The sequence below is a fragment of the Eretmochelys imbricata genome, chromosome 3 (assembly GCF_965152235.1).
Source record: "Eretmochelys imbricata isolate rEreImb1 chromosome 3, rEreImb1.hap1, whole genome shotgun sequence".
Taxonomy (NCBI): Eukaryota; Metazoa; Chordata; order Testudines; family Cheloniidae; genus Eretmochelys; species Eretmochelys imbricata.
Genome location: NC_135574.1, coordinates 194481909 through 194503802, shown reverse-complemented (window position 1 = coordinate 194503802; position 21894 = coordinate 194481909). Strand labels below are relative to the sequence as shown.

Genomic DNA, 21894 nt, shown 5'->3' with positions numbered 1-21894 from the left:
TCGCATCTGGGCTGATGACCTGTATGCCAAGCTTCAATCCAATGCAGTTTAACATAGGAGAGATATTAAAAGCTGAAGAACCGTTTATATATTTGGAAATGTCAACAGACTCTGGCAGGCTGGGGTGCTAGCAGGCTGTCATTAAGAGGTCAGTAAGATATAATAAAACATCCAAGAAGGAAGAAGCCTAGTAGTGTTATATAGACATTTGCTCAGGTTTGCAGGACAGCCAAGTACTCCATATCTTATGTTACTTTAGATGTTTATAAATTATTTCCTACATTTTATCACACACTCATATTCATTTTTAATGCTTAAATATACATTAAGAGTAATATTCAATAAAGAATTATACCTAATTCCATCAGGAGCAAAGCTGAGTAAATGATACATGCAAATCTGAGCAGGGATTGGCATCATTAATCCACAGGCTGTCTCTCCTCAGAGGACTTGCCAGTCACAGATCTGTCTGAGCTCGCCATTTGGATTCAAGCCTAAAGGCCTTGAAAAAAAACCCTCTCTCTGTCAAGGGTCCTCAACTCTCTAAACTCACCACCCCCACACCCAAAGGAAGGAAAAGAGCCTGCTGCTTGCACATAAAAGCGAAATCTTTCTGCTACCTCCTGTGCAAGCCAAGGGGAGCGGGTGGAAGAAAATGCATTTTAATGATGATCATTTGAAGAAGAATACATTTCACCGACATAGCACCTTGTGTCAGAGCAATTGACAAAACATCCACTAAAGCCTCACAACAGCCCCAAAAGGTAATGATTATTCTCGTTTTGAGACGAGGAAACGGAGGTACAGAGAAGTTGTGACTTGCCCATGGTCACACAGCAATTCACTGGCAGAGCAGGAACTGAATCCAGAGCTCCTGACTCACAGTCACATCCCCCAGCTGTTTGACACAAGTCACTCCCAATTTGGTAGCCTTTAACTGAGATCTTGATGAGTAGAGATGTTCATAAGTGATGGAGCTCTGATGGCATAGCATTGCTTCAGGTCTTTGATTTATACATTACCAGAGTTCAAAGGCCAAAACCTATTCCAAAGGAAGCCATGGGCAAAGCGCCCCTTAACTTCAGGCTCCAATGGATTACAAGTCAGAGACCATGTATGATGATAAACTCTTGCAGCCAAGCACATGTACAAAATGCAGTGTAGTTTAGAGGTATTTCCTCACTCTGACTTCAAAGCTTTACAAGCCCCAAGTCTTTAAATTAATTTTTTTTTCTCTTGCATCAAATCTCTCTTTTCAAAGCACAATGAAGACATTTTATTACAATGTACTATATGTATTTCAGTGGGGGCAGCTACAGTATTTCTTCTGTATCATCACTAGTAAAAGGATTTATTTTTAGTAAAATGTAATACTTTTGATATGTAATGTGCCAAAAAAGAACTATATAATTAAAAGTGGGATTAGACAGAAAGATGAGATGTAAGGCAGATAATTAGTGAACTGTTTTAATTAGAATGTGCCTTTAAATCCCATAATAACTTCTATTATGAAAGGGACATCTTTTGGTTAACTAATATTTCCTTTAATTAGATATTTTTCCTCTTCCATTTGCTATGGAAAGTTTGAGTTGAGTGATTTCACCTTAAAATCACAATGTTGCAAAATTGACTGCGGGTCTGAGCATTTTCTACTCCAAATCACCTTTGTTTAGGAATAAAATCCAGGTTCATTTTTTAAATTTACAGAGAAGCTGTTACCACTAAGTTTATCAAGACCCTTTTCTCCCACCCTTTGTTCCAATTAACCCTGACAGTGAAGTTAAGAAAGATTTTCACTGTTGTAATAATAGCATTTAGATGAGATTTTATTCATTTGAAATGCATGCAAACCAAACTGATGCAGAAATCCTATCTATGAAATAAAAATACACTGCAAGATGATTGAAAGGATGTAGAGCTGTAGCAGGGGACTGTTCTGACAGCTGTTGTAGATAAACAGAAACCAGCAAGCCTCTCTAAAATGATAGCCTTACTGCCATTTCTCTGCTCTCTCAGCCTCTCCAGTGGGGACTAGACAGGGACAGACACTGGTCCTGATCCTTCTCTCATTTACAGCGATGTAAACTAGCAACAACTCCACTGAAATCAATCGTGGTACATTGGTATAAAACGTGTGAGAGGGAAAGGATAATCAGGTCCATTAACTTCACCTGAGCAGCAGTGATATGGTGGAGAGCTCTGAAATCTGAGCCTTGGAGTTAGGGCAACGTTTCAGTGTTTTGCAAGCACTGGGTCTAACATAACTGCTGTTAGAAAACATTAGCAAGAAGAGGGGTCAATGCATTTTGGGAAAGGGGCTTGCAGTAATAGCAGCAAGAGAGCGGCAGCCATATAAACAGAATCAAGGGAGAGAGGGCAGTTTATGAAAATAGGAGCCGCTCTGTTTTTAATCCTGAAATCTTAGAGGTTGAGAAAGATGGGAGGAAACTGGAAGATCTTAGCTGGAATATAACACCCAGGGGCGGCTTTGTGATATTTCAAAGAGTAAGAGAGAAAGGCAGGGGGGGAACTCACTAGATGAAGCACAAATTTTATTTCATATAGCTGCTGTTTTTTTGTGGATCCCCTTCTGAGGAGCCTAGCTCTCCCCAGTCATTGTATAAGGGGTCTAGGTACCTAGCCCAGGCTTTGGGAATCCAAGTGATTTTCTAGGTACCTAAAAATTAATGGTGGCGCTCTCAGTTTCTTTGATAAACTAGCCCCCAGTCTTCATGTACCTCAGCCTGTAAAACAGCACTTCCCTACCTCACAGGGGTATTGTGAGGATAAGTGCATTACAATTTGTGAGATACCACAGATACAGCTGTGGGCTGTATAAGTATTTAAAATAAATAACCCAATAGCATTTTTAATCTCTAATGTGTGACTCTCTGAAAAAAATAAAAATTTGTGGTGAACAAACAAAACAGATGCTGCTGTAGTATAACTAGGTATTTTAACCATTTGTGTCAGCGGAACTAAATTACAGGCTCAACAGAAAAGGATAAAGCAAACAAAAAGAAAATATTTAAACAAATGTAAGCTAGTCCCTCCTGGGGGTAAGAAGCTGAAAGCAATTGAGGAAGGATCCTTGGTAAAAGGCCAGAAAACGAAGGCCTATGAATGCAACTGGAAAACAACAGAAAAATGTGTAGCTCCCATCCATATGAATTGGAGAGGACGGTGGGGAAAAAAAGAAACTAACTGCTGGCTAACTGTGATAAAAAGCCAAAAGGTGTCAAAAGTCAAAATAACTGACCATAGAAAAGAGAAACAATAACAATCTAGTGATCACACAATCAGATAACAAATATAAAGGACGTTCATGAGGACAGCTAGCAGGCCAGGAACAAGGAGCTTCCAGACCGGTTAATGCAGATGTAGCTTTAATGTGTGAGTGAGTGTGCATGTGTGATGTATATGTGAGTGAGCGTGTGTGATGCATGTGTGTATGTGGGATACTGGACCTTCAAACTTTTTTTAAAAATGATGGAACATTATGTACTTAGTACATAAGCTACACCATTTTCTAATCTCTCTCATTTTGTTTTTTCTAAAACAGAAATTCTTCAAACCTGTCAAAGACAGGACTTGTCCTCATTGAAGACAAGTTTAAGACAAGCTTGAAGTTTACACAACATATACATTTGTGACTGATCCAAACATCTCCTCAAATAAAATTGTGAAAAAGCCCCCCTCATTCCATCCCTTACTCAAAAGAGAATTTGATCAAACTTATTCCTGTATAGCTGTAAGCGCCTAAAATGTTAAAGGTCAAGGTGTTGCGGGGGGGAGTACATTTGGGGTTGAAACTTCTCGGGTTTATCTTTAGCAATTTTTATTGACCTTATGAAAGCAATTTCTCAAATATAAATATAGTATAGTATCCCAATACTGTCATATAGAAAAATTCTCTCCAATCCAAAGACTGTCCACTTTGGAGTTTAACACAGCCATCTGAACCAGTTTTCCACAGGATTTAAAACAAGTTCAAACTAAATTAGTTTAAACACAATTACTGAACCTGATTTTCAGAGCACCAACAACTCCTATGGACTTCAGCTGGAATTTTTGGAGCTTAAAACCTCTGGAGCAGCTTGGCTAGTCTGGCTGGCACAGTTTCTACATATGGGTCTTATCTAAAAAGAAACGTGCAAACACAATGTGGACACTCCTTTTGTGTGTGTGTGTAAACCAGATTTATTTAAGTGTAGCTTAAATTGATTACAATATTTTGGCACCATTCATGCTGGCCAACCCAACCACATGTAAACTGGTTGAAATTTAATTGCTTTAAAACCATGTTTAAAACTAATTGAGGCAACATGATTCCCAGCCCAGTGTAGAGAGATGCTAAATGTGAGTATCTTATCAACATAGAGGAAGAGTCACCAAGTACCTCCAACATGATGCAGAGGAACTTCAAAGTAAAATTAGTAGGCAACAGATCCAAGGGAAAATATGAGTGAGGAAGACTTTCTAAACAAAATCTAAATTAAGAAAAGAGACAGGCAGGTAAGAAGTGCTTTAGAACAAGGGTTCCCAAACTGTGGGCCGTGGCCCACAGTCCCAGGTGGTCCGCTGACGCAACTGCATTCTCCAGACAAGCTTTTAGTAAATCTTTAACTCCACGTGACTCGTGTGATGTAAGTAAAAGCTATATAAATATAATGTCCTGAGCTGCATATGTTGGACAGAGTATAGAAGAAACTTCATTTTATTTATTTATTAAAAAGCAAGTGCAATATATCAAGATTAATTCTCGCAAGTACAACAGTGCGTTTCACTGCAAGGTAACCTAGCAACATACACACAGTCAGCCATTTACAACTGTAAAAAACAGCAAGCAGTATTTCAGTCTGACATGGATGGATTTATTTTTCAAAAACGAGAAGGGTGCACTGGTGGAGAAGATAATGAAAGTCCTGGCCCATCTACAGCTACATGAAATGAGGAGCCAAAAAAATAAAGTGGTAAGAAAATATGATGACAAATACTTGAAGTTTGGATTCTCCTTTACCAGATCAGATGAGTACCCGTTGCCTCAGTGTGTGATAATATAACTGTTTGTTTTATATTATTAGTGACAATATTTCATTCTTTTCTAACTAGTAGAGAGTAGGTTTGGGTCTTTAGTTACACAGCACAGAAATTCAGATTGTTACACTAAACTAATGGAAAACACAACGTAGTGTTCAAAGCTGGACAACTATTTTGTTTCAAAATGAACAAACAATGCAATGTGTTTTTTAACAATTTTGTTAACATTGTTGTGTCGCTTATTGTTCAGTTTTACGTATTGTGTTTTCCCTGTTTGAATGCCACATTTTGCTCTCAACATTATTTTAAAGTGTAGTTTTATTAAAATTGTCTGGTTTCAAAGATCTTGAAGCATTTCTTTGAGTGCATATTGCTAGGGTTTTCCATCATTACAATTGTTTACATTAAAAGGAAAAGGAAACATGTACATTGTTTGTTTATAGTTTATATGTATGTAATAATTTTCCTCAAGAAGTGTTAATAGTGGGCCACAGTGCCTATTGCAGCTGCACAGATGGGCCTCAGGGAAAAAACTTTGGGAACCCCTGCCTTAGAAAACAAACTGGAGAAAGGACAGAGGGAAAGGAATAAAAGAGCAGCAATTAACGTTTAAAAAAAGATTTCTCTGTAAACTGTAAATAAATATAAAGTACACTAAATAAGAAAAGCTGCTTTAAGAATTAGAGGCTGTTATTCAGTACGTCACGTCCACATGCCATAGCATGTCCACTGTGAATAAAATGTGAAGCAACTCGAATGTCAGTTAAATCCACTGAGCAAAGACAATAGGGGATAGGTATGTAGATAGAGACCAAACAGGACTATCCTATGCAGGAGGTTAACACCCAGAGTGGGATGGAGATGGAAAAGTAAATTGTCATCTAGGTAGACTAGAACCTCGGGAAAGAGGTGGACCATTTAGTCTCAATAGCTGCATTAGATATGCCATCGTCAACCAAAAAGAGAAGGATGAGACGTAGGAGAGCCAAAGAGAGATCTGTAGCCCCTACAGTCAAGAGGCAAGTACTGAAAGGGACCCACCAGAAAGAAATAGGCAAGTAATCTGCACTGCTGACTCCTCAGTTAGGAGCCTGGCCCAAGACACCTTTGGGCAGATAAAGAACACAAGATGGTAATCTGCTTCCCAACCCAAGTACCTGGGCAAAGGAGGCCACAACAAGGCTATCCTGTTGACTGTTAGGGAATTTCCACTGACTATAGCCCCAATATGATCAAAGCCCCAGTGACGTGCAAGTACTCAGACATATACTTGGCTTAATGCACATGAGAAGCCCCTTTGCTTTCATTAGGACTCAGGGTATTTCTATCCAGCAACTAGATGCCCGTGGTTGGCAAGTGCCAGCCAACTCAGGCACGTGGGACTCAGGTTGCAGGGCTGTTTCATTGCTGTGTAGATTGCTGTGCAGGGCTGTTTTTCATTTCATTGCTGTGCAGGGCTGTTTCATTGCTGGGCTCGGGCTGGAGCCCGGGCTCTAGGAGCCTGTGGGATGGGAGGGTCTCAGAGCTCAAGCTCCAGCCCGAGCCTGGAAGTCTACCTGGCAATGAAACAGCCCCACAGCCAGGAGTGCTGGAATGGGGGGGCCTGGATGCCTTGCCCCCATCACTTTTAAACATGGGAAGGCTATGGCCTCCCACTTTTTACCAGCCGTAAGGGTCAGCGATGGGGGAGAGGAGCAAGCATCAGGGCGGAGTCTTGCGGGGGAAAGGCAGCATGAGTGCAGGGCCTCAGGGAACTGGGGGAGTGGGGAGGGCTCAGAGGGAAGAGACATTGCACGGCGTGGGGCCACGGTTCAGGCACCCCCACACACACACACTTTTCGGGAGCTTCTGACACTTCTGCCCACAGCCCAAGCCCAAGTCAGCTGGCACAGGCCAGCTGCAGGTTTTCCTTTGCTGTGTAGACATATCCTGACTTAAATTTCAGCATCTGTGTAAGTCGTTGCAGAACTGTGGCTGTGATGAGCATAATAGAAACTCTTAAAAATAATGTGACATAGCAACTGAAAAGCCTAATTCAGCTGCATAGCAAAGCAGCATCTAATGGAACAGTGCCTCTCTATTTGACTGTGGTGTAATTGCCCCTGGAATATTTCATTTAGTTCTGGTACAGTTACATTTGTAATACAGAGAGACCCTGTCAAGGTTCCTTCCCCACTCTGAACGCTAGGGTACAGATGTGGGGACCTGCATGAAAACCTCCTAAACTTACTTTTACCAGCTTAGGCTAAAACTTCCCCAAGGTACAAACTATTTTACCCTTTGCCCTTGAACTTTTGCTGCCACCACCAAATGTCTAACCAGTATTATTATTATTATTAGGAAAGAGCCTGTTTGGAAACATCTTTCCCCCAAAAATCCTCCCTTACCTTTATGCCCCCTTTCCTGGGGAAGGCTTGATAAAAGTCCTCACCAATTTGCATAAGTGACCACAGACCCAAACCCTTGGATCTTAAGAACAATGGAAAAGCATTCCATTTCTTAAAAGAAGAATTTTAATAGAAGAAAAAGTAAAAAGAATCACCTCTGTAAAATCAGGATGGTAAATACCTTAGAGGGTAATTAGATTCAAAACATAGAGAATCCCTCTAGGCAAAACCTGAAGTTACAAAAAGACACAAAAACAGGAATATCCATTCCATTCAGCACAGTTTATTTTCTCAGCCATTTAAAGAAATCATAAATCTAACGCATATCTAGCTAGATTACTTACTAAGTTCTAAGACTCCATTCCTGTTCTGTCCCCGACAAAAGCATCACACAGACAGACAGAGAGGTTTTGTTTTTCCCTCCCCCCAGCTTTTGAAAGTATCTTGTCTCCTCATTGGTCATTTTGGTCAGGTGCCAGCGAGATTATCCTAGCTTCTTAACCCTTTACAGGTGAAAGGGTTTTTCCTCTGCCCACAGGAGGGATTTTAAAGGTTTTTACCCTTCCCTTTATATTTATGAGACCCTAAAACACATTTTGATTAAAAACTGATTAACACAGGTTGACCCCATTGATGATAGCTGGGCAGTTATAGTTCAGGCCCCTCTGTAGCTATAAGATTAGGCCACCATTGAATTTGACAGACATTGTCAAACTTGGTAGTTTTCTAACAGAAACAGGGCCAAAAATAATTAGGGAGCTGGAGGAGGAAACCTAATTTGATCCTAAAAACCAGCCAAAGTGGGGACTGGAAACCATCTATAAATATTGGAAGGGTGTGAGGAGGTGTATGCCTAGGGTGGTAAAAGGGAGAGTAGTTAGAAGTAAAGACTTCCTGACAGTCTGGCCCAGATTTGTAAAGGTATTTAGGCGTAAGAGCCTAAATATCATGTTCAAAAGGTATTTAGGTACTTAGGAGTCTAAATGCCATTGTAGATGGCATTTAGACTCCTAAGCACCTAAATCCCTTTTGAACATGATATTTAGGCTTCTCACTCAGTTTGATGTTGTGGTGCTGAGCACAGCAGTGCCTAAATAGCTTTTAATAATCTGAGCCTAAAACAGGTTGGGGAATAATCTCCCTCAGGAAGTGATGAAAACCTCATCAGCAGAATATTTAATAAGTGACTGGACAAAGCACTAGTAAATGCTGGGAAACAATCCTGCATTAGCAGGGAGTTGAGCTGGTTGCTCTACTAGGTATTTCTATGATTCCAAGTAGATCTGTCCACTTCCAGATTTTGGGAAGTTTGAATACAGCTCTGATCTGAGATCTATGCTTCCTGGCTTGGCTCCGTTTCTAAGTCTATGGTTAGAAACAGATAGTGAATGTTTTCTGTAAAATGCAATTATAATACTTTTTGAATGAAGCCAGCATAACCAGAGTAAAATATTATAGGTAAACTGAATAGTCTACAATAGAGTAAACTGAAAGCGAACACACTTCCGAGGTGTTTCTTTGTAGAATCTTCCCATTCTGTTACCCTTTCTCACCCGCTGAATGACAGGGTTTTTTGTAATTTTTAAATGAAACAATCATCACTGTTATCTTGTGGTGTTCTCTTAATCACAAACTAAATCAGGCCTTTGAAATCTCTTGCTGTAAGCCTCTGTGCTTGGTGCTAACAGTTGATTCCTACACATGGATCTGGCCCCTTGAACTATAACAAGGACAATGTGGTTTAATAGCCAGAGTTAAAACTGCAAACCTTGCCTGCCCGGATGGCTTAGTGGCTATGGAGGAGGCAACATTGCTTCCATGCGGGAGGCCCAGGGCTTGGGAGCCGGCTCCTGGGGCTGGGGGCCCCTCAGAGGGAACACTACTCTGCTCAGAGGAAAGTGCAGCTTTCACCGCCTGCCCCCCTCCCTCTCGCAGCTGCTGCCTTGGGGAACTGGCCTTGCAGCCCTGGTGCAGGAGGCCGCCTTTCCTTCCAAGCCACAAGGGTGACTGCAGCTGCGTGTGCTCAAGTAAGTGGGGAGGAATGAAAGGGGGTGGGGTTCTGTACAATTAGTCCGCCCCGTAGGGAAAAATGCTGCTGAAATCCTTGTGTCCCCAGGCTAGGACTGGCCCTGTGTTCTGGGACGATGAGGCGCGCATGGTGTACACTCTGCTCTCTTGCAGGGAAGGATGAGGGAGAAACCTCAGCTTGGACAACTCTCCTGCAAAGAAAAGAAAATAATTAACAAGCAGGCTTTTAACTGATCTTTAGAATAGCATACGCTTTTTTTTAGCAGCCACAATTTCTTGAAAAATTCTCCTTAGGGGACTCAGATATAGATAGGCACACACACATACACCCTGATACCTAGGCATACGCACGCTCACAAGTACACAGACTGAGACACACACAGGTACAGAAGTTGGCCAAATAAAGGATATTACCTGGGCTACTTTGTCTCTCTCATTTCCTGGGACCAACAGAGCTACATCCACACTGCCAACACACCTCCAGAAACATATACACACTGTCACCCTCAGGACACACCCCCTCAGACACTGGCTCTCACATACACACAATTCCAGGATTGGGTTGAAAGGAGCTACTCAGAGATCAGTCATTTGTGCACCACCCATAATGCAGCGCACTGGGGGAAAAGCCAGTGAAAAAAAAATTTTATTTTTTTTTTGCAGCCCTTTTCCTTCCAGGAGGATAGTTTGCGGATGCGAAAGATAGAGGTTGACATAGCTTCGCAGCTCCATTTCATAAAGTCAGTAGGCAAGGATGCAAAAGTCTGTGATCATGTACCCACAGATGCTGGAGAAAGCGACACACTGGACTGAAATTGCGCCTTCTCGTCAAGGCGCGGGGCGGGCTGGGGAGACATTGGTGAGCGCTTCCTCCGGGCGGGTGCTCCTGGCGCAGACCCCTGGCAGGGCTGCCTGGAGCCCCGCTCCTTTGGAAGCGCGTCTCCTCTTTCACACGCGGACACATGCCCTTTCTCTCTCCCCTGGCTCTGCTCTCCAGGTGGCGCCCGGTTCCCAGCCCGCCCGCCGCGGGGTGAGACGTGTCCCCGGCGCTGGCTACACGTGACGCTCGCCTCCGGCTTCGGCCCCGGTGCCTCTGCCTGACTCGCCTTCACTTTTCACCTCGGGGCTGCGTCCCGGGGCGGCAGGCAGCACGGGCGGCCGGTACCGGCCGGAGGGACTCGCGCTCATTCGCACGTTTTCCACGCGGCCCTAGTCCCATGAGCACACCTGACACAACAGCGCCGGCGACGCGGGGCCTCGGGCTGCGGCCGCGGCGCGGGCTGCCGCTGGGAGCGGGCTGCGGGCTGGTTTTCATGGCGAGGAGAAGGAGGCAGCCGGGGCAGAGGCGGGCCAGGGGCCCACACGTGCCTGGCCCCGAGCTCTAGGTGCCGTTCGGGCACGCTGGGCCGGGGAAGCGGTCGCAAAGCGGGGCCGTTTCGCTCCGGGCGGACGGTGTCAGCAGCGTCTCTGTTGGCTTGTTGTGCGAACGGGAACAAAGCCCAGCGAGTGACCAGTGAGAGGGCACAGAAACACACTGCCCGCCCCCGCGGCGTCCCGCCGGCCCCACCGCCAGCCTGCGGGCTCTGGAGCAATCCGGAGTCAGGATGGAAGTTCTCCTCCTTTGGCGGCCGGAGTGACCCCGCGTGCTGCTTGCAAGCGATCAGGAGTAAGGGCGGAGTAAAGCTGTCTGGGGTAGCTCTTCATAAAACCTGGGGGGGAGGGGGGGTTGTATCCACCCAGCAGCGATAGTTCTCACTCATACCCCCCCACACACACACACACACACATCACAGGACAGAGAGGACCCGAGCTGGGGTGTGCTATGGAAAGCGAGGGTCTGTGTAACACACAAACACGCTCACACACATCGGCCGTTGAAGGCAAGAGCCCCGTTAGCCTGCTCAGCGGCGTCAGGCCTTTGAGCTAGGGAGAGGGGAGCCCGAAAGAGACACCCCTCTCCCTCCTCCATTTCACCCTGCTGGAGAGAGACAAACCGGGAAGCTCGAACCAGAAGAGGATGGTTTAAAAACAAACAAACAGCCAAGGGCGGAGCGGGAAGGCTTCTCCTTGGGGCAGCAGGGTTTGCCTGCGTTTAGCCAGGCGTCAGACGGTGCAGCGCCGTAGCGAAACCTAGCAGGAGAGAGGGGTGGGGGAGATTTGCCTCTGACTTGGTCACCAGGAAAGCCATCCTGCGTGAAGTTCGAGCTGCTCTGTAATGTTGGTCCATGTCCCGAGTCATTCGTTTTAGATGGGCACAATAGCTAGCGTCTGTATGTACTTATTTGGTACGTTGTAACCCCCTTAAGGTAGCATTTATCCAAACCAACCACTGTAGAAAGTGATCTCTCAGATAATTCTTCTAGGTCCCCGCAGGTAAAACTAGTTGTTTGGAGTAGTTTGGGGTTGTTGGTTTTTAGTTTCAAACAAGACCAAGTATTCACAAAACATTGCTTGATTCGTACAATATGTTAATACATAGCTGAACATCTTAACGATTTTTTTGTTATTTATGCTTGAGTTTACCTATATGTATGATTTGCAGAATCCCTATGCACTAATGAAAACTAAACATGCAACATCCAAAAAGCCTACATTTCATATTTCTTCCTAAAGTTTAACTGCTCGCAATTCCTGATTTAGTTATTTAATTGCATTTTTCATCAGTATTATAGGTAATCTGAAATATTTCTGTACTGTATTCGCTAGACAAGCTGAATACCATGAGTTAATATGAAAGAAATTATATGTTAAATTTGTCTCTAAGCAAACACAGCATTTAAGGGTCTAACAAAATACACTGATTTTACTATAGTACAACTGAGATTATGAAATACCAGTTTTCCATGGCTGGTGGCTTCAAAATTGTGTTTATTTGTTAATGGATAATTTGAATGAGGCTTGTAGTAGTTCACAAATACTTTCATATTGATGTACAAGGATGGACATACTGTGCTAAGCGTTCAATATGCGCACAAGGTAATTGCATTTCTATTTTGTCTAGTGTAAAAAAAAACTTGCATCGCTAATAAAGTTCAAATCTGTATGAAAAGCTTTTCTTTGAGTGACAGCACTATGTGAGCAGACGAATTCAGAATAACAACTTTTCACAGTGATAGTGGGAAACAATTACCTTCCACTTCTGCAAGTGACTGCAAAGCAAGATACCTATAGTTCTTGGTCTAATGCAAGTGGTTAAAGGTTTCCTTACAGCTCTGTTTAGCATATTTTAAGGTCTCTACAGTGTGTGTGTGTGTGTATATACAAACACACACATATACATGCATAAATAAAAATAGCTTATTTAACCAGATTTATGGTCATAATGTTCTAAAACTCACTTTGACTCCGAATTTTTATCTAAACGTACACTATTTTATTAAATGCAATAAGGATTTTAATTTCAATAAATCTTTGTACTAAGCATTTCCAAATCCATCTGCAAAAGTCTGTGTAGCTTTTGCAACATCTCCTTTGCTTGACTTTTTAAAACAGCTTCCTATATAGGCTAAAGAACAGAGAACCAAAAGTGTATACTGCAAGTTTAAGAGGAAATTATCCAACTTCTGCTGCATGTATCTCAGAGCATCCGACAGGGAGTCCCGCAGCACTTTTACAGGCAGCTGATTACGAAATGAAAGCAGTAACGCGCATGGTTTTTATCCCTTGCAATCACATAAGAAATAACGCACTACTCACCTAAACGTCCATATCTCCCTCCCCCCACAAACAATTTTAATTATTTTTAAATGTAATTTGCTCTCCGTTGGTACTAATCTGTGGCGCTCAGTGTTGCTTAGAAGTGAAAGAATTTCTTTTACATTGGGATAAACTACAGCACTTTAATTCATAATAATTCTAAAACTGAAGGATTTACCAATATTTATCCTCATTTTTTCTATCACTCACCTTTATCTAAATGTTTAAGACCGTCTCACACATATAAACTCAAAGCGTCTTTCTGGGGTCACCCTTAATGCAATTGATTGAGTGTAGTTCATGAAACAATAAAATCTGCAGCCGTTAAACCTGGAGTATAAAAGTTTTTTATATAGAAATATGTAACTTAATCTATAGATCTCGCATTCGGGTCCACTTTTCTTTCCTTCATCTTCAATTTTGACGCCACGCCCCTCCAAACAGGCACACCATCCTCTCCGAAAATGTACTTTTATCCAAAAGAAAGTTTAAGTAAATTATGGCTGTAGTTTTTTCATTGTCCAGTAGACGGCACAAAAGCTCAAGTCTTCAAATGCAAAACAATCGACCAGATTATTTTTAATTAAGCAACCAGAGTTTTTTTTACCCAGCGATTTTTGTATTAAGCGAAAAGTATAGCAACATAAACGACAAAGCAACGAGTCTTTGAAATAGAGTTATAGTAAAAAAAAAGTTAGGCAGCTAAACAAAATACTACTACTAATAACTCAAATAAGAAATAACTGATCATCCAAAACATAATTGTGGACTTCTTACAGGTTGCAATTTAAAATACACCAGATTGATTTGTAGCTACTTAACATTAACTATCGTTTGATCCTGTGCAAATATAATATTGTGAAGTGGATCTTTTTACTTTTCACAAATGCAAATTTTGTGACTTCAGTCTTTCATTCTATCACGTTGAATTGTCATGTGAATGTTAAAATACTAACGTACGGTATAGCATAGGCTAAAACAGATCAGACCTTACTCCTAATGCTCTTTGGAATCCGTCACTACAGACGAGTTTTATAAAAAAAGGCATGCTTACCTCTAGATCTGAGGGCGACTTTTCCGAGATCTAAAACCCTTTGTAATTGGACACATTTTTGGTTCTGAAAGGTTCCCACGTTGCTGTCACTCTACATTCACTACTTATGCAGAAGTTTAAGTGACAAAAGCCAAGGCTAGTAACTCATTTCTCAGTTAATTTATTAAAAATTTACAACAGTGTTTAGAAAGTTTTACGTCAACCGTAAATTTTATTATGAATATTTTATTAAGCCCGCCATTTAATTAATAAAAGACCTCTATAATTTCTGAAAGTGTCAGAACTGGTAATTATGTTAAATAGTGTAGTGCCCCCCTCCTTCATTTTACTCCTCCCCTCAAGTTCCATGCTACTCTAAAGAGCTGAAATAGAAAAGTCTAATGAAATCAGTTCTTTCCTTTGCAAAGTGCATTTCTACCATTATTCATTCAGACTGTTTACTGAATACAGTGACTTGACTATTTTGTCTCTGACTGTTGGATAGCACAAGCTGACCTCTGGTTGACTCCTAACTGGACCAGGCGTTCTTTGTTTTCTGAAGCAGAATCCAGTAAACAAACCTCCATGAACCACAGTTTTACTTGCACATGGGCACTTGATTCACATCTTCACTTAATCCCCTCCAGTTAACCTCCTTTTATTATCACCTTTTCAGATTTTGCCCTTTAATAGATCTTTAAATAGTTCTTCACCTTTCTCACAGCCATTCATTAGGCTTTGACTTTTTGGTATCTTGACTCATATCACTTGAAACTCTTATCTGCCACATTCCTTTATTATCTCTCTACTGCATTTAAAATCTGTTTTCTTCGGGGATTTTGACCTTATTTGAATTTTTAAATGTAAATATTAATGGAGAAGGAGTATGTATTGTTGTTGATTTTTTCCCAACTGCAAGCCCCTTCCCGTCAAACTATAAAAAGTCATCAGAAAACTAGTACTCATTTTAATGCTATTAGGTAAAATTAATTATGTACTTAAGCTAGGAAATGCAGACTGATTTAAAGTCTTATTTATTATATGATAAGCAAATATATACAAATTCCACTTAATGGAGGACTTTCTTCATCATTTTGCTCTGAATCATCATCTGAACTTTGAGACCTCTCCTTCTACCTCATGTGAAAGGCCTTCGCTTATACAAGTTCAAATTGCAAATTCTGAGGTGAAGAATAAGTAAAATGATTATCGCCGTGGCATCACAGAAGTAGTGAAGACAAGGCTCCAAAGCAAAACACGTCTTCTTAAATGCTAAATCTGTTAAACACAGTTACAAGGAAAAAGCGAAAGTCAGATCTACATCCAGGACGCAATTCTGCCTATTTTCTGTCTAATTGCACATTTCGCTGTAAAATTCGAGGGACGCCCACAGCTTCTTTTCCATAGTACAATGGCAAGTGTAAATGGGTTCCCGCAACAAATAGCAATCAGACCCCTAGTTTTGGCAAAAAATAGCTACATTTCCTAAAAAGGCAGTAGTTGGGAATGTGTGCGTCGCTGTAGTCACAGAACACATAAATGTCGTTGGTAGTTTACTAAGATAGTGTGGAACTGTCCGTTTACTTTTCCCTTTTAATAGATGATTAATTGCTGCCTGGTTAGTCTTTTTATGGCCAGTAGATTGCAACTCGAGACGTCCTCAGTGCAATTTCTCGCAGCAAGCCCCAACAGTAATAACTGTTTGCTAATTGTAAAATCCTTATCCAGAATGAGGTTTGGGCAAACAATTTGTACTACTGTAATTACATTGTAAAAGTGTTCTAGCCCCGATTGTTCTGAATTATTCTCATAAAGGCCTGGTAGTGACGCTGGATTTAAGATTTAAAGCTTTTTTATTTTTAAGAGGCATTGCATTTCTGGAATTTAAACTGTATCCTCCTTTGGAAGGAACCTGTAAGACAGGGAATCGCTTCTGAATTCAGTCTCTGGGTTAAATAAATATAGAAATCAAACATACGTCTGTTAAGAGCACAACAAATACTTCCCAATACTGAGAAGAGGAAGGGTTAGGGTATTAAAATAGTCTTACCTGAAAAGTCTTTATATTCATCGCTGGCATAGAAGGTTTGTCCTACAGCAAAGGGGGGGAAATCGAAACTGGTTTTCTTGAGGTTTGAAATGTCACGGCAAGAGATGGACTAAAGAGTATCTGCACGCTTCAAATTGTTCTGATCTGTCTCCTCCATGGTCCCTCAAAGCTGTTAAAAAGCAGCTTTACCCAAGTGCATTTCACAGTAATTTCTATTTTGTAGATTTTACTCGGATAACCCGCCCCATGCAGCTCATTTAAGGATCGTTGAGCCCTATGTGTGAATATTTTAATGTTTGATTTGGCACTTTTTTCCCACCCTACTGAACTGATCTGATCGATGACAGATCTTTCCTTTCTGAGACAAATTTGAAACACCTAGCCAGCGGATCATTTGAATAATCACACAGGTAGAATACGAAACAACTGCACTCTCCTGCAGAGAAAAGAAACGGTTTAGGGAATACTAGAGCTCTCTCAATAGCAATCCCTATAAAAATAACTGTTTTATTTTGCGTCGTCGCTGCAATTACAGCTTCAGAAAAGTTCTTGGTTTTGGTTTGTTTTTTAAAGTGAGTTTAAATCTGTTTTGCCCCCTAAAATATACTTTAAGAGAAGATTTAGATCGCAGGCAGGGATTATGTTGATGCTGGGAATTCCGTCTGTTAACATTACATTTCAGACTTTGGCCTGGCAGAAATCGTATGTGATTTATCTCTGTTTAAGACTTACTGCCTGAGCATCCCAAAAGCAAACATAAAATTGCCATAATAATAAATCATAAGCATAGAGTTCTTTTTTTTTAATCGAGAAATTGAAAGAAATCAGACTATTTCCTGGTAAACACTAACGAGAAGACCACTTCTTAGTGATCGTTCTTACTATTTCAGGTTCTGCTGTTAAGTCAAAAGTTGCAGCTGTAATGCCGCAGGAAAAAGTGATCGTCCTTACCCCAAACAATCAAAAGTACGGTCATTACATGACGTGTATGGACCACTGCATGCAAGGAAAACTGCTGAAGATGCCTCGGGTTCACAAACGTGTGTGTTGTAAACAGTAAACGCTGGCACTGAATGCTTTGCTGTGTCAGTATAAGCTGTCAGCCTGCTGAGTTCACATATCAAGCTCCGTAACATCGTGTTGACATAAATATGTCGTACCTTAACTTTTTAAAAGTACTTTTCTTTGCCTCTCTCTCTCTCTCTCCCTCTCTCCCTGTATATATAGAGAGAGAAAGAGAGAGAGTGAAGGGTGTCTTTTATTCCCCTTGCAGGGTATGTTTATGTCTGCCCCTAGGCAGCAGCTTGTACTATGGCTAAGCAGAACAAGTGAGCAATCTTTCTGCTTTGGAGAACTTAGCCTCTCTGTTCGGAGGGAGAGTTTTTTGGCACTCCCCGCAGATCGAAGCTCCCTGCTGATCGATTATTTGATAATTGATTTTCCCCTCCACCAATGCACGGCAGGCTTTCGAAGACAAGCTCCTGATTGGCCTGCGGCTCCTCCACTGCTGCCTACTGAGATTTGGGTGAGCTCATTTTCCAACATACCGCAGGGGGAGTTTTCTGAGAGGCTTGGGGGAGGGGGAAGAGAGAGCGAGAGCGAGAGAGAGAGAGAGAGGGAAAAAAAAAAAAAAAAAACCCGTCTCACGGATCTCTGCTCTGAAAGATGTTGCATATTTGAATCAACTACTGTCTGTGTGGAACATCTGCTCAGAGTTACATGGGCACCGAATAAATTCTAGCAAATGAGCCGTCCTCAGTGCAAGGGCTCATCCGAAGTGCGTTTTGGTGCTTTCGTTCTAAACCTCAACTTCGCTCTAATAGATTTACTTTCGTTGCGGGGAGTTAGCTGGGGGGGGGGGGGGGGGGAGAGACTGCTTGCTCTGGATACAAAAAAGGATGAAAGTCCTCCGGTGGGGGGGAGGGAGGGGAGGAAAGAGATTGCTGATCCTTTAGAGCGCTGCCGTATAGCGAGGGTGTAAAGACAAAGTAACCATTGCTATTAGACAAAGGAAATGGCCATTACACTCCGAGACGGCTAGGCAGAAGTGGCGTGGATTGCTGCGTATGACACGAGCTGAGCGCGCGAGAGAACACATAACAGACAGCTCTCCTGCGTTCTGTCTTCCTGCCCTTGATCTTGCCAATCACTTCGGTAATAGTATTCGCAATAAAAACAAGCCAGTGTCCAGAAGCAGACGCTCGGGGTCATCTCCTAGTTTTGCTCTCACACTTAGAAACGCTGGAATACTGGATGTGCTTGCAGGGCTCTGGGAAGAAGGATGGATGTTGTCTCTTTAACCATTGCTCCTCTCTTCTTCACATAACTCATGTGAGCGAGCTCAGATCTTTGGCAAAGGCTGCAAACAATTACCCAAAGCATTCGGTGTGAAAAGGGGACAGAAACAAATCCTGCCCCCTACAAAACAAACAAACAAACAAAAAAAAAACCACCCAACCCTGCAATACCCCATAATTTGGCCGGCAGCAATGAACTCTGCTTACAGGGAGCTCTTAAAATAGCTAAGAGCCCAGCCACACACCAGAATTACAATCTATTTTAGTAACTGTAACCCTGTGTGTGTGTGTGTGTGTGTGTTGTTAATTGAACGCTTCTGTGGCTCGCACAGCCTCTTTGCTTGCATCTCACCCAACCCACCCCTGCGCTAGGAGCCGAGTTGATGCAGCCCAGTGCATTGTGTAAGACGCGACCTGTTATGGCCACCACTACTTCCGGGTTCCAGCATTCTGGTCCAAATCCACCTCTCCGCCTGTGCAACACACACTTTACACACGCACGGGGGACTTGCAGCAGGCAGCATCGATCGTGGCTCCTTTAAGACAAACTCAGACAGACATTTTTAACCCTCTTCCTCTAGCCTCTCCCGCTGCAAAGGGGGAAAGGGAGCGCGCGAGCGAGATCTGATTAGGAATTAGGACTGATTCAAGAACAAGCCAGCGCTTAGACCTCCATGCATTTGAATATTAACATTTGAGGTGTCCAGAGCAGTGGAAGTACACACAGCGGATCATCATCATTCATTCACCACCTTGACAACCTCGCCTTTGATTGACAGCTGGAGTGGCAAAAAGCCATGAGACTTGGTAGTTGGGTTTGAGGGGCACTTTTTTTTTTAAACCAAAAAAAAAAAAAACTGATTGGGGAAAGGATATTTGCTTTCTCCCCGCTGCTGTCTTGGAAACGAAAGGGGGAGAGTGAGAGAGAGAAAGAAAGAGAAGGAGGGCGAGTCTCTCTCTCTCTCTTTTTTTTAATGCTGAATTATTGTGTCGTTTCTTTGAGATCCAGTAAGCTGAAGATTTTCCTCGATTGCTCACATTGCTGGCGACTCTAAGGGATTTTTGCATTTTTGGGGGTTTGGGGGAGAGTTCGCGTTTGTTTCTTTTCACACTGGCCTTAAAGAGGATATATTAGAAGTTGAAGTAGGAAGGGAGCAAGCCAGGCCGATGGCGCAAAGGGTACGTATTAAAAAAATGGAATTTAAATGTGAAATAATGTTGAAACGTGGCTGACAGAGACGCTGCGAAAAAGTTTTTTCCCACCTCTTCTTTGACTCAAACCTATATATATATATTGTCAATTTCTTGATTCTATCAATTCCTATCACAGACACCTCACGGAAGAGGCAAACTTTCTATAAAATAATGATATACAGGCATGTAACTGAAAATACAAGTGTTTGTATTTATCAGTATTACAGCTATACTGCTAAGAATACAATGTCGTTTTAAAGTCACCAGCGTTTAAAATATTTAACTAAGGTGTCTTTGAACATTTTAATTTAGCATTTAACATTAGTGATGACATACATCTTCACTTTTCAAAGATAACTTATTAAACTTTAAGTAAACATAACTTTTTGCCATCACAAATGTGCAGTGCTGTAGTCAGACCTTCATTTAAAAATAGTTGCATATTTAAATTTGAATTAGGCAGAAGTAATATGCACATATATTTATCATTACTATTTATTACTATTATTCTTTTTTCTAGACTTATTAGATACATTGAGATGCGATGAAAATATTGTGAGGGACAATTATCATGTAATGAATAGAGTTTTTAAAAGAAAAACGACATAAAATTAAGTTTGCTTGCAATAATTTGTGTCCTGTCCCTCAAAGTACAGTTTGTAAAAGAAAGTTGCTGTACTGACAAACTTGCCTTTACTCTTTCAGTTCAAGCAATTGTCAGAGTTTTTTAAAACAATTTATTCACACTTTTGCTTTTAATAGATGAAAAGTGGCCGTTTCCTCTTATTCTTAAGTGCCACTTTAACTTTCGGTTTTTAATGTTTAACAAAGAATATACTTAAAATTCAAAACTTTCAGTTGCACATGCACACAGCTGCAGCAAATCGACAATAAAGTAGATTGTACATAATAGCTGTAAACCAAAAATCGACTCTTTTGTTATTAAACTTTGGACAACATCAGATCATTGATACTTGTGTACTTTCCTTCTTAACAGTCGGAAGGTTTAAAACAGGGTATCTTAAAATTAACTAACTGCTTTAACTCACGTTTTTCCTCCACATGGGAATTCCCAATTTTCAGATTGTGCTGCAATAGTTAGAAAAAGTGTATCAGCTTTGGTCTTGCATCTAAACTGGTGCTTTACATTTTTGTTAAAGAGAGTTTAATTTATCATTTAAACGTTAGGAATGCTCTACACTGGGACAATTCACACACACACAGACACACAGAGAAATACCTTAAACCAGGAGCCTGTGTTAATCCCCGTGTTAATAATAGGTGTCCTCATTTTAACTTTTGCTGTGGAGACATATTGAAGCAGGAAACTTTTCAGCAACGTGTTTATTTTGAGCGTCACTCCAAAGCAACCTAAGCTGCTTTTACCTACTTCCCTCCACAAGGATGCTTTTCAAGGATCCAGAATTAATCCGTTTTGAGGGCCTGTTGGGGAAATGTATTTTTACAGATCTTCACCCTCTCCCCTCCTTTTTTTTTTTTTTTTTTTTTCTGGGTCCTGTTTATTTGAAATCCATAGATTTAGCACTTCCCAGTTCCATGTGCTGGACCTTCCCCCATTCTAACCTCCGGTTACGACTGGCCTTCTGACCTTTTTTTCTTTGTCTGTCATGCAGTACGACGATTTACCCCATTACGGTGGGATGGATGGAGTAGGGATCCCCACCACCATGTATGGGGATCCTCATGCCGCCAGATCCATGCAGCCTGTTCACCATCTGAATCACGGTCCTCCGCTGCATTCTCATCAATACCCGCACACTGCTCACACCAACGCCATGCCTCCCAGTATGGGCTCCTCTGTCAATGACGCTTTAAAGAGAGATAAAGATGCCATTTATGGGTAGGTAAAGCTGGCATCGGGTTTGTTAGTTAAGAGATGATTATGCCCTTATTTCCCTCGCTGACGAAGGCAGAAGTAAAAGCCATTGACTCAGATCGTAGGTAAATTCTTGTGAGCCAGGCTTCCATTATAATTGCATGCAAATTTTAGGGAGGATTTGAAGTTTTCTTTGCTTCACATTATGCTCGGCATATGATTCTCCAATAAAGAAGATTTACTTTCCATGGGGCTTGAAACGGATAAACGTTATCCATAGGTTGTATTCAGTTCAAATATTATAACTTGCCTAATTTGTGTGTGTGTGTGTG

General features: G+C 41.7%; 1 protein-coding gene and 1 long non-coding RNA gene across 5 annotated transcripts in view; one reads left to right on the top strand and one right to left on the bottom strand.

Annotated features, from left to right (window-relative positions):
- Positions 1-15195: 15195 nt before the first annotated feature.
- On the bottom strand, positions 15196-21472 carry LOC144263215 (uncharacterized). Of its 3 annotated transcripts, none has more exons than XR_013345767.1 (5): positions 21335-21472; positions 20966-21027; positions 20775-20814; positions 16235-16276; positions 15196-15462 (listed from the first exon to the last, which is right to left on the bottom strand). It is a non-coding gene; the product is annotated as an uncharacterized LOC144263215 (long non-coding RNA). The 3 variants fall into 3 exon arrangements; XR_013345766.1 differs by having other exon boundaries at positions 20966-21168; positions 21335-21389; XR_013345768.1 differs by lacking the exon at positions 20966-21027 and having other exon boundaries at positions 21335-21457.
- The window catches only part of MEIS1 (Meis homeobox 1), a 126298-nt gene continuing 123389 nt past the window's right edge, over positions 18986-21894 (top strand). For both annotated transcript variants that reach the window (XM_077814018.1, XM_077814020.1), the window contains exons 1-2: positions 18986-19710; positions 21360-21586. In XM_077814018.1, the coding sequence (XP_077670144.1) occupies positions 19699-19710; positions 21360-21586 (239 nt within the window). In that variant the 5' untranslated portion in view covers positions 18986-19698. The remainder of the gene's footprint in view (positions 19711-21359; positions 21587-21894) is intronic.